At 34.6% G+C, this 12,965-nt stretch overlaps 1 protein-coding gene across 3 annotated transcripts in view; it reads right to left on the bottom strand.

Moving 5' to 3' along the window:
- Positions 1-12,965, bottom strand: part of Ddr (discoidin domain-containing receptor 2) — a 433,820-nt gene that overhangs the window by 62,448 nt on the left and 358,407 nt on the right. For all 3 annotated transcript variants that reach the window (XM_031970341.2, XM_031970342.2, XM_076369034.1), the window contains one exon: positions 281-404. In XM_031970341.2, coding sequence (XP_031826201.2) covers positions 281-404 — 124 coding nt within the window. The remainder of the gene's footprint in view (positions 1-280; positions 405-12,965) is intronic.

Raw genomic sequence — 12,965 nt, 5'->3', positions numbered from 1 at the left:
ATGCAATACTTTGTAGCGAATTTTCTAATCGAAATTGTGCATTCGTAACATAATGAAACTAAACGATGCAAGCCGAACAACAAAAAGTAACAATAAGAAAACAAAATCGTTTGAATCTTTATGGCGCTTAATAATACTGTACAATGTTTGATGAGGCATGGCGTCAGTAATCGTGCGCGGCCCGAGCCACCACTGTTTGAATTAATTTAAATCGGCCTAACGGCGCATGCACAGGCAGAGTTCGAAAGGCTTAAGTATCGCACTTAACGTCGCTACCAACCGCTGTAATCCGTGATAGTTTTGTGTAGCTGCGGTGTCGTCGTGGTGTAGGCAGCCGCGTGGTACTGCGCCGGAAGCGGAGGGCAAATTGGTCCCTTGTCCTCGCCCTCCTCCTGCACGGAAACCTGCGGCCGAATATCGAACGTCACCGTTAATACACCTGACATTTATGCACACGCGATATCGTACTGGGAACTTTCCGTCACTTTGTGCCGCCGACTTAACACTATCTCCCCTCCCCCTTCCGCCAGAATTCACAGCCACCCTTATTGTATTTTTTTATCGTACCCTGAAATCGTATTTTTACCATTCGACTGCGCGCTGGGTACCAACTAAAGTCATTGCCGTTGCGCGACACGATGTTTGCATGATAGCCGCCGAGGAGATTTGCTAAGAGATTACATTCGAGAGTTGCGAGAAATTTAATGGTTTTTATTGAAAAGACAAAAAGATTGATCAATTTACTAATCGTTCTTTAATCGTTTGATAGTATATTTGTGTAATAAAATAGTAAATATTATGTATTAAACGATACTAGATGAACTTTGTTAAAATAACGTTAATTATTGAATGAGTGATTGTGGGATTAATGTTAGTTATTAAAAAATGTTTGTAAGAGCTGACTCTTGTATGCAGAGCGACGTCCTTTGTCGGAAGCCGATATAGGGCGCTCGGAAAGTGGGATGCACGTGCAGGAGCGATTCCCGAAATCGGCGCGGCGCGTTCTTTTAGCGAGGACCAACAGGACGCATGCGGTGTCTTTCAAGGCGCAGGTGTTAATTTCCGAAAATGTCGCGTCATATAGTTCTTCTGTCGGAAGCCGACACACAGCGCTCGAAAAAATCGGACACACGCGCGGAAACGGTTTCGCGGAATTGTTGACGCACCCTTCAAGCTTAAAAAAGAAGGCGATTTTCGATCGCCACGCATTCCAAAGTCGATCGTCAGTCGCGTTCCGTCGAAGACCAGCCCAATTATTTTAATAAACTAAATAATCATCACGCAGTGTATTTCTGTTCAAGAAAAACTATCCTGACTCTACCGAACTTCCGCTTACATGTTTAACTAATTAATTGAGTAATATTAATTTTCAACTGGTGTCAATGTGACTTTTATCGGTGCAATTTTTAGTGGTAATTTTATATACGAACAATATAAAAGTCAAGCGCACTAATTACCTATGTAGTAATATCCTTTTTTTAGTTTAAATAGGACACATATATTTTTATATGCACATACATGCGTAGAAAAGTAAAATATACCTAATATTTTTTTGATAATTTATTAATGACTCTTAGATTTACCTTTCCAAATAATCCAGTCAAAACATTTGTACAAATCGTTGATACATTTTTCCAGCGTTAGAAACAGATTATGAATTGCACGTCTGCTATGCATAAAATATGCGTAAAACTTTTATCTCGCCTGACGAATCACAGAGTCACGGCATCGCGCCGTTGCCAATAATTTCATGCGACGTAATTATCTGCACAATGCATCGATACGCATTCATCGATGTACGGTAATTCCAGCGAATAAAATTTATCATATCATCGAGTAATTATTAGTTACGGTTCGGTCTGACGGAGGTGGAAATTGGATCACTGGATATTGTGCAACCCACAATCCTCAATAATTAACGTTCAGCCGAATGTCTGTGTCAATAAGTTCGAATACGTAAAAGAATGTCGTAACAACAACCAATAATGAAACTTTCTCCCTAAATTCGATTATGGATATTATATCAAACCATTCTTACGCAAAAGCTTGTTTCAAATAACAAACGAAAGATAAGAATGACGAATATATTCATATTCGAATGAAATTATATTCGGCGTTAATAAATAAACAATTAATTCCATGAAATCATGTTTGGCGCATGATTAAATAGGAATTTAGTTACTGTAAATTTTAACAGTTAGAAGCATGTATACAATGTAATTGTTTAATCATAATAGGTAAATCATTGTAATAAAGGCTTTAATCGAAATTTTGAAACAAGCATAAAATTTAAAAATAAAACGATACTTAAAAGATATAGCCAAAAGCGTCACATGCTTTTAGCATCCTTAATATAATAGTTGACAATATCTATATCTATAGTAAAACTTATAATAAATTATAATAAATGAATAATGAAAAGATGATCTTTTATATCGATAATAAAAGTAAGAACCACCCATAATTCCCAGCTTCGAATCACTATGTCAGCATTTTCCCCGAACATGTAAACCCACATAGAATTTTCAAGTAACGGTCGCGTTACATTACCACATTTCCATTAACGGTGCCCGTTACGAGCGCGTCTTTTACACGGAGGATGTGTACTATCGTGGCTCGCGTGGCGCTAAACGAATGGCTTCGGTCAAGGATCGACGCCGCGTCTCAGGAAATTAAGGCTGTTACCGTAACAAACAATCCCGCGCCCGATCTTGCTCACCTCTTCCTTTCTTCTGGTCGATAAGAGGATCATGTCAGAGCACGAGTTTCGCTACGGTTGCGAGATAATATCCATTGATTTTTTTTTCTCTTGCCCCCGGCTCGAATGTCAGAGACAGTCTGGTTGGGAGGGCACCAGGGGTCGGGAGGGATGTTAATTTCCGTTTAGGAAGTGTTAGGGTGCCATGCCCGCGAGATGCTGCACCGCCACTGTTAAGATAAGATAACCACTTAGCCATCGGGATTCTACTCGAATCTCTTTGCCCGGTTCCTCTCTCACCCCAACCTCCATCCCTTTCCACTGTCTTCTTTCGCCGCCAATGTTCTCCGTTTTTTCTCTTTGATCGTCGCCCGTTTCTGATACGTTGCTCGTCTTCTTGTCATCTAGCTTTCCATCTGACGCCTCTCTTTCGCCATTAGGGCTATCTGAACTTCTGCCGCGACTTCCTGCGCCCTTATGGCCGCGCATTCAAAGCGACTTTGCCTGCTCGTTCGCGTTGATGGCTCGATCACAAACCCTCTTTTCTGCTACGTTGAGGTAAACGCTGGGTGAAATATTATTTTAAATAGCAGATTGTCTATTTCACCTTAGATTTTGCTTATAATTTTCAAGAAATGTTGCTTTATCGCGATCAATTTTTGAATTGTTCTTTAAGTTAATATATTAGTTAGTTAAGAGTTCATGGATAATATGTAGTGCATAGATTTCATAGGGCAATATTCAATAGGAATAAATAAGCTGACTTCGAAAGCAGCTTTGACATTCTAAGACAGCATAAAAGCACCAGAAATTATTATAAGTTACCTACTTATTTGCTCCTTTAATCATCTTTTGTTTAATTATGAATTTTACGTCGTATCTACAGTTTCGTAATTATCAAAGACGTGGGATTACAGTATTCGTTTATTAAAAAATTTGTATTTTATAAGATAAGTAATTATAAGATAAGTATTTTAATAAATCTTAATCTTCCAGTTGCGTTTTCAGTAAATAAATTTCGTAGGATCATTATTGCAGCTGATTTATGAAGTATCCAACAGCGATGGGTGCATCAGTGAAGTACGAAAATTGTAAGCCATGTACTGAAACGATTGAAACGGTTTCATACGAATAATAGCACTGAAACCAGAAATGAAGTTTATCCAATTATTATTTTAAATATATTTGAAATACGAAATTATTTTTGTATGCTTCACATTATTAAAATAAAAGGACTTTATTTGCCGAAAATTTGTTCTCTATATAAAATATTATTTTATCTAAACCGTCGAACACCTGATATTTTACATACACAATATGAAAAAATATTTTTTTCTAATCTTATATAGCTTTGATCTAAATTAGTTATTTTCTGAATAGTGCGAAGCTATCTAGGGTATGATCGTGGAAGGACGCACGCGGCGATCTTTTATCTCTTATTGAACTAGTTGTAATAAAGTGCAACAGTGAAGTCTCCCCTACCCATATTAAGGGAAGGTTCCGATGAGCGTCGTTAACCTCTAACGTTGGCATTCAATATGTTTCCTGCTATGTGAAATTGTACATTAGCGTTATCACGATGACAGACGAACAGGAAGTAAGGTTGTCATTTTATTACCATCAGGTTGCACGTCACGTTCAATATTTTCCAAAGGAAAGCAAGCTGAGATGAAATTTGTCAATTTCGTGTCGACTTTTAGATTTATGCCACTAATTACGTCACATCTTCTATATGATAATATAATTTTTTTAAATGTATGTCTGATAAAAATCGACTACTATTATCATTAATATTACTAGGATAAGAAGGAAAACATAATTTTCTATACGACACTGTTTTATAACATTATTAAAAACAAGTGAAAGGCTATTAAAAAAGTTGAAATGTAAATTTTATGTAGAGGAGAGTTATACAAAATCCGCTACCATTGTTTTTGGTAAGATACATGCTGCAAAATACAGTTAAAACCTTCCGTCGCATTCGGACAAACCTCGTGACATTATCAAACGAATCCTAGGACACATATCATCACAGTACTCTGTGTAGACGAAGTTAACAATTTCCAGTTGAAAAGTTTCAGCATTTCAGCGGTGAAGTGGCCCCTTTATGCCTGTTTTTCGTTTAAAAATTTATTTCGAAAAATACTATTTTTATTTTGTAGTCTCTATACAGCATTTTATTGCTTTATTTACCTTTAAATCGTATACCGAAATAGAAATATATAATGTTTAGTAAATCAACTCATTTCAGATTGAAACCGAATAGTTGCCTAGTTTTGCCTCGCGCTACCTACAATTGCAGATTAAAGTAATATTTTTTAACTTATGGCAATAGAAATGGCGATTTTTATTTAATTAACAATGAAAATTAATATCATAAACAGTTAAAATAAACTAAAATTGTTTATAAATACTTTATTAATCTATCTAACAAGTGATTATGACACTATTCATTAAACAAACCCATCATTTTTATTACGTGATGCTTTCTTAAGAGTTTACACATTTCAAAAATATGCAAAGTTATAATTATGAACCAAAGTATCCACACAATTATTTCAAATTCCACATACGTTCGATCGCGAAAAGTACGTTTGTGAGACGTGATTCCAACGCAAGGTGTTAATTTGGACAGCCATTTTGTTTGTTCGATGCTCGATCCTGATGGAAAATGGAGTACAATGTATTCTCGCGCGCAAACTCACACCCGCACACACAGCCTCGTAATTGGCAATATGAAAATCTTCGGGCGGACCCGAGCGTGTTTCGGTGAGCCGGGCTCAACGGCGCGAATGATTTAATACGCGAGGAAAAATTAATTACAGAGAAACCAATCAGCAAGCGGAATTTTCGACTGATCACACGGCAATCTTCGTTTAAGCGAAAAATAATCGATCGAACGAACGTTAATTGAAAATAGTAATTACTCGATAAACACCGGCCGGCGGGGAAGAATCTCGGCGGAGCTTTCCGTGAACGCGCTTTCACCGACCAGCTAACGGTTCCTCATTATAACGGCCGACTTATTTTCGTGAACATTTACCGATTCAATTGACAAAATGCTGGTTCGTCAAGCGACTGAAAAAATGCAATCATTTTGATATCTGTTTGTATGTTCATTTGACAAGCAGATGTTCCTCTCCTGGTGTCAACACTCGCACTAACAAATTGAATTATAATAATCACCGCTTTCGTTTTTAACAATAGGTTTATGGACAGTTGTACAGTTTGTTCTATTATGTTTAGAAAAATTGAAGTTCGCTCATTTTAATCTTGGAAATTAGAGATTTAAACATCGACTATTAGGACAGATATTCGTGTAACTATATCAATCGAAATTGACGTAAATATATATTAAATAATGATCATAAACCTAGTGTTAAATTTAACTACACATTTTTCCCATCTTTATGTATACAGATATTTGATTTCCAATAGATAAGTCATTTACGTTAGGAATAATGGTTATTCATAAATCGTACATCATTATAATTTTATATTTAAATATTTACAGCAAAGAAATATTCTTTCCAGTTCAGATGATTACTGATATGGAAAGGTTATATTAACTTACTTCTGTAAGGTATTGTAATTAAAATTTATTCATTTACTTCGGTAAACTTTTCAAAACAGAATTCACGTATACAGTTTTTAACATAAAATTAGTTATTATAATGCTGAACACTCTATTAATAGTAGACTTTTCTACATTTCTTTTTTTTACATAGACTTTTCACTGTAGGGTTCCTTTAACACAGAAACAAATAATATAAGGGTAAATTAAGGAAAGCTAATCATTATTCTTTTTTTAGAACAGTATTTTCGATACAGACTGTTTTATAACTAGACACTGCAGTTTTCACGATTTACAGCATGCACCAGTGGATGTAAAAGAAATTTAATCAACATAAGTGCTGAATACAATTCGCACAAAATGTTTTCCAAGCACATGCGTCACTTCTAAATAATTAAAGTAGAAATTATTTGAGTCTCATTGTCGGGAAATACTTGGATACCATTACGGGTCCGCAAGAATTTTACTGTCCAACATCACTTTTCCAATTGTGGAACTTGCCAGACATTACCTCCATTTTTACGATCTCATAAGGATAGGTATAGATTCTAGGAGTGTCTCTTCTATATTTAGTCTCTTGTCCCTCGCAATAACTTCTTAATGGAGCAACCAATCAACTATGAAGGAGTGGTTTCTCAATTATCCAGAAGGGTCAAATTTTTGCCATTTTACTACACGATGTTCCAGAACCGACAGTGCAACTAAATCAAGTTACTTAGTATAATATTAATTTGATATATACATCATGCACAGACAAAACGAAATAAATTACATTTTGGGAAATTAATCATACTGTTTTTTATAAATGTTCAATAGAATAAACATTTTCCATTGAATAAAACTATTTTCTACTGACTTGTTTATTATTCATCTGTTGGAAGTATCACGTAAGAGGAGACTAAAGACTTTTAGGGAAAAATAATATTATAATGCCAGAGATGACCTCATAGTACAAAGGATTAATACATACCAGTAATTTAAAGGTTAAATATTAAACATGTAAAACACATTTAAACGTACGAAAAACATTTTCACTTCATATCACATATAATATTCTGTGTTACATTTAGCAATGTTTGTATAAATGAATATTTCGCTCTAAATATTAACACACAAATAAAAACGAATATTTGCAGAAATTATTTTTGTGTGTTCTTATATTTACATATTCGTACATCATTCTTTCCTTTCATCGCGGAAAAAAATTCCTATTATTTTTATTATCATTATCCACAATCCACTATTTTAATTAGATTATGAGCAAATATAATAATTATAAAGGCTCTGGTGAGAACAACACGCTTTGTGTTCCTTTGTATTTTTACTTTAATTATGATTTGAGAAGCAAAACATTGAACTAAATCTAACATATGATTTCTCAAACATTTGCTGGCGCTGACATAAAAGTTAATCCTATATAAATAAAAATGACACGAAGTCTGTATTGAAATATACCTCTGAAATGCACCTATGCTATGCAAATATTATTGAGTATAATGTTTCAGGTTCAAAGATATTCTTTTATATTTTCAATTCACATTTTTATAAAACTTGATTGATTTTCATTTGTCATTATATTTCTAATGTCTCCTATATATTCAGAAGTCCAGTGGAATCTATTGGGATAATTTGAAAACAGGAAAACGGGAACAGCATCCACCATATCTTTTCGCAAGGTATTGTCCACTTTCTCTGAATGACCCTGTACACTGTGTACGGGACGATAACACACCCCCATGCGGTCAACCAGTGTTTGCAGTGGTCGTAAGTATATCAATTGGTTGCACAAAAGGACCCTTTCGACCGATACATTGCTGACCCCTTTCGTGGACATAGACAGGTTCGACTGACCCGTGTCGCTTTTATTGAGGAATATCGTACAGTGCGTAGTCGAGCGCCTTCCGTTATGGACACACTAGGTGTATCGACAATCATAATACTTGGCAAACCTTACGATCACTTGCATAAATATATGCAGGAAGTTTTTTATGAAAAACTTCATGTCGGGAATTATTAAATTGCCCCTGCTCTATGATTCCTTTCCCAATTGCGCTCAACAGAGATATTTTATTGTTCATAATTTCTTAGAGAACGAAGAGAATTCTACGTTTATTCTATATCTACGTTTACTCAGAAGTAGCACAATTAATAATGGAAAAATAATCTTCAATTCGGACTTGGAAGAATGAAGTGATATTTGTATTTGTTAAATTCTATTTGGAATCCTTACCACGAGTCTGACACGATATCGTAGGGCAAGAGGTTAAGAATATTTTGGAAACGAGAATCATGTAAACGCAACTGACCTCTCTATGAGTGTATATATTACATTATTAGAATTTTACTAACATGCGTTACTTGATTATTTTTCGTTTTTATCTTTATTTTACGTTGATATAGCTTCTGTTTCATGCTATCGTAATTTTGTATATTATACTTATCCAATTCTTTTCTCTTTGTCTCATACTGTATATTAAATCTCTTTTCTTACAAACTTTCTCCTTTTGTTTATTATAATGTATCCAAGTAGTTATTTTTATACTTTTCTTATATATCGTATAAAATATTAACACCTTTATGTTAACGTATGATATTGAAATATTAAATAAATGATCATAATAATTATTGTTATTGTTATTGGTCCTAGTAATTCAGAAATTTACTATAATATAGTGTTATTAGTTCCTTCATATTGGTATTGTTATTTATAATCAGTTTATACAAAATTACTATAAAAAATAAAGTACATTAAATTGGTCGTTTGACAAATATGAATATATGCTCGTTCATCTGTTTAATGTTCATTTGAATAACGCATGACTACTAAATTAACATTAATTAACATCAATCCAGCTCGTGCCATATTTAGAAACTGATCATTTGATTGCAAATGTTGATGCGTTTATAGTCTATAAGAGTCTTAAAAAAAATAAGATGAAAATTATAATGAAGTTTGATTCATTTTTATCTCATTCTTAAGCAAATGGTACTGTTAATACAGGAAGTGAATCCTTATTCAATTTCGAATTATCGATCCTCCATTGTAAAAGTGTAAACGCGTATTAAAAATCCAATGACGTTAAAAATACTACCATTGAAGCTATACTAATCAATTTTATCCCCAGACAGTAAGAAGCAATTTACGTGTTTTTTCAGTTTAATTATTAATAGATACATTGTTTTTATCGAAAACCTATTTTACTTTATCGAATGAATGAATCTTTAAGTTGGAAGTAATGTTAAAAGGAAACTAATTTCTGAATGTTTGCAAACTTCACAAGGTACTTTTAAACGATAATATCAGGAAGGAGAAAACACTAGATTTTAATCAAGACATAATGTAATTCTATACGTAAACAAAATGTTTAAAAACACTGCTGCATAAACCCGGCCAATCAAGAACAATATAAATAGTATTGTTTCTATACCCTTATGAATTTCTTTTTAGAAGTCATTCATACACGGTGTTATATACTCTCAATAATATTAGATAAAACAAACATGTTATAATAATATAAAACATTAAAATAAGTACACCGTGTAATGAAAAGCATATAAGAATAATATATTCAATGCATGGTTCGTAAGACCATAAAATTATATAATATTCGATTCAAGCACCCTCCCATGCAATATTCATCAAAACGTGCACAGATACGTGTCTGCTTGACAAATTTTCAAGAGACATTTTCCCGTATGAACTCATCCTACATTCTCGACTTACTTCTGCATGAGGTGCCGCGTCCAATTCGATTACACCAGTTTCCGATCTCAGTATCCGCGGTATAACAACAGCGCGATACACCGACAACGAAATAAATGATAGATAATACCCAGGAACATGGGCTCTGTGCAAGTGTTTCACCGTACTTATTACCATGCTGTATTTGTTCAGAGATGTAGAACGTTTCGCTGCATACTAATGGGCGCATCCAGTTTATCACGGGCATCACGATCGATAGCCTGCTATTAAATAATCTCCGGTCGTCGCGGTTGAATTAAAAGTTCCTTCGTCGCAGCGGCGCGTCGCGTCGTAGAAATTTAAGAACCACTCGTGACAGTTTTAAATGCCGGCGATGAGAGATGGTTATAAATTTTACATCGAATGTGGATTAATTTTGACTCAGCTGGAATCTTACGAATCATCGCTTGTCGGCGACTGTAATTAAGCAATGATTTCCTTTTTTGAATCTTTAATACGATGAAAATTTATTGCTGTTAAGTATACATTTGTATTCATATGGGTTGCTCCATATATAGGTTCAGTAGCGTTTGTGTTTATTAGTCGTTTGTTATTTTTGCTGCACATTTAGTCTCTTTTTTCTCTTCAGTTTTGTAAGATAAAGACCGCGTGTTACATTAAGTTATATACTAAGAAATAAATATACATATAATATATGAATAATTGTTTCGTTAAAACTGTCATTAACAAGTACATAATCCGAAAGATTTATGACATTAAAATTTATGACAGTAAATAATCTGAAAGATTGATAAGATTGAAATTTATAATAATAAACAATACAAAACAGTTATCGGAGTGAAATAATTTTAAAAGTGTCTTACAAATTTTTAAATATACAGGAATTCATAAACATTGAATATTAATCAAAATATCTAAAATAATTCTAAGTTTTAAATGTATTTAGGTTGATGTAAATTCTTTAATTAGTAATAAAGACTAACGTAAAACATTCCCATGAATAATTTCCGTTCAGTCTGGTAATACTGAGTACGAGGTTGGTTTAAATCGCGACTGATAATCATCGTAGATAGAATTTGTCGCAGGTGAAAACACAAATCGAAATAGAAGGCGTTCACGTTGATGAAATCCCAGACGTGCAAAGAAGGGGATTTCAGGAACAAAACGATCTTCCATTAATTAGCAGTGGAGTGCTTTTTGCCATTTTCATTACCATGGGTACATTTCCGCCCTTTTCCCGTGAAAGCTGCTCAACCTGTCGGATGTTTGCACATTTCCTGCCTTCGCCCGACATCTGCCCCCTTACCCAGTGTCCTTTACTCTTTCCCTTATTCCGTGCTTTTTGCCTCCTACGGGCAGAACTTTTCCGGTTTTCCGCGTTCGATCTCTGGTCACGTATCACTTAATCCGCGAGAACCACAAAAATTATAAATTCAAATAATCCAGCTCGATATTATCATTTGATTACCCTGCACGCGGGTACACAAACGATTGTACAAAATGATCCTGTTAAGTCGGGCCACGCGATTATTTCCATGAGAGGAATATTTTATTTAAAAGTGGATATTAATTTTCTGTACCCCTTTTTTCGTGAATGATTCATCTGAGTGCTTTGCATGTGAAATGAATGCACGTAAAGAGGTTATTGTAACGTTATTCGTTAGATTTCAAAATCAATCATTTAATTTAATACGTCGTACAATTTGGTTCAGTTTATAATTCATTTAATTTGTAAGCCATCTAAATTGATTATCTCAATTTCTACTTCGTTTAACCTTTTCAGTGCGGTAATCGTTTGTCATGACAATAGTCGAAGAACAAAAGCAATGTCACACAAAAGATTGTCACTTAACTTGTCACTGATGTTCTTAATTTATTTTTAATAAATGGGAAAGATAATGCAAATGCAGTTTACGGTTGTCAATTTTAGTCAATGCTCGTATCGAAGAGGTTAAAATATTCTATACAACTTGATTAATGCGTGTACAATTTTGACAGATTATATGATAATCAATTAATATAAATAGCTAATATAAACGAATACATATTAATACAAAAAATTGAATATGGATAATAATATATACATAATTTTTTAATTAATAAATACATAAATGTCATTTGTATAATTTTTCCGTGAAATATTGTATAGATACCACACTTGGATTTTAACTTTTCTGATGATTCCGTATCGATTAATTTTTCAAACATCTAAATCATATAATTTCATTTCACTACTTACGATCTCACGCAACTTTCCCAGATTAAAATCGAGTTTAACGTCTCGAACAATTCCTATTCACTGAAACTCTCAAAACCATGTCAACTTGCACAACTCCAACGCATTTCGACGATAAGTGATTAAACGACGTATCATTCTCCGCATGAAAACGCGGTCCACGTAATCCCAAAAAATTCACCGCAACAATCGCGATAACCACGTTAAGAGAACAATACAAACAGACTCTTTTGAGGAGAGCCACGCAAAAAAAACGGGGACACCCATTATCTCGCATTTTCATTCTATTTTCTTTATCTCACTTTCAGTTCGATAATTTCTCTCAATTGGTGCAATTCGGGGGAACGACGCCAGTCTCGTTTCTTTTGCCTCCGGATTGCCCGGCGCACCGTTCGCTAATTCGCAGTTGACGTTGATGAAAAGTTTCCTCGGTGAGCACGCGTACCGAAAAGGAAAAGATAAAAGTAGGGAAAGAGAGGAATAGAAAAGGGGGAGAGAGGGAGAGCGAAAAATTCCCGACGTTCCCGCGAGAGAACCTCCTGAATTCTCTGTTTGATTTTCATCAAGACGGTGACGGTACGCAGCCGGAAATGGCCCCGTTCCACCCTAATGCTTAATCCGGAAACGACTGGCCGTGACAATGCGGATACACGCGTACGTCAAATTTGCGGCCCGGGATTAGAGTATACGCTGGAATCAGAGAGTTTGTTGCTTTAAATTAAAATAATCTGTTTTCGCTCGGCCGGCCCCCTCG

The sequence above is a fragment of the Nomia melanderi genome, chromosome 7 (assembly GCF_051020985.1).
Source record: "Nomia melanderi isolate GNS246 chromosome 7, iyNomMela1, whole genome shotgun sequence".
Taxonomy (NCBI): Eukaryota; Metazoa; Arthropoda; class Insecta; order Hymenoptera; family Halictidae; genus Nomia; species Nomia melanderi.
This window is presented reverse-complemented; position numbering and strand designations above follow the sequence as displayed.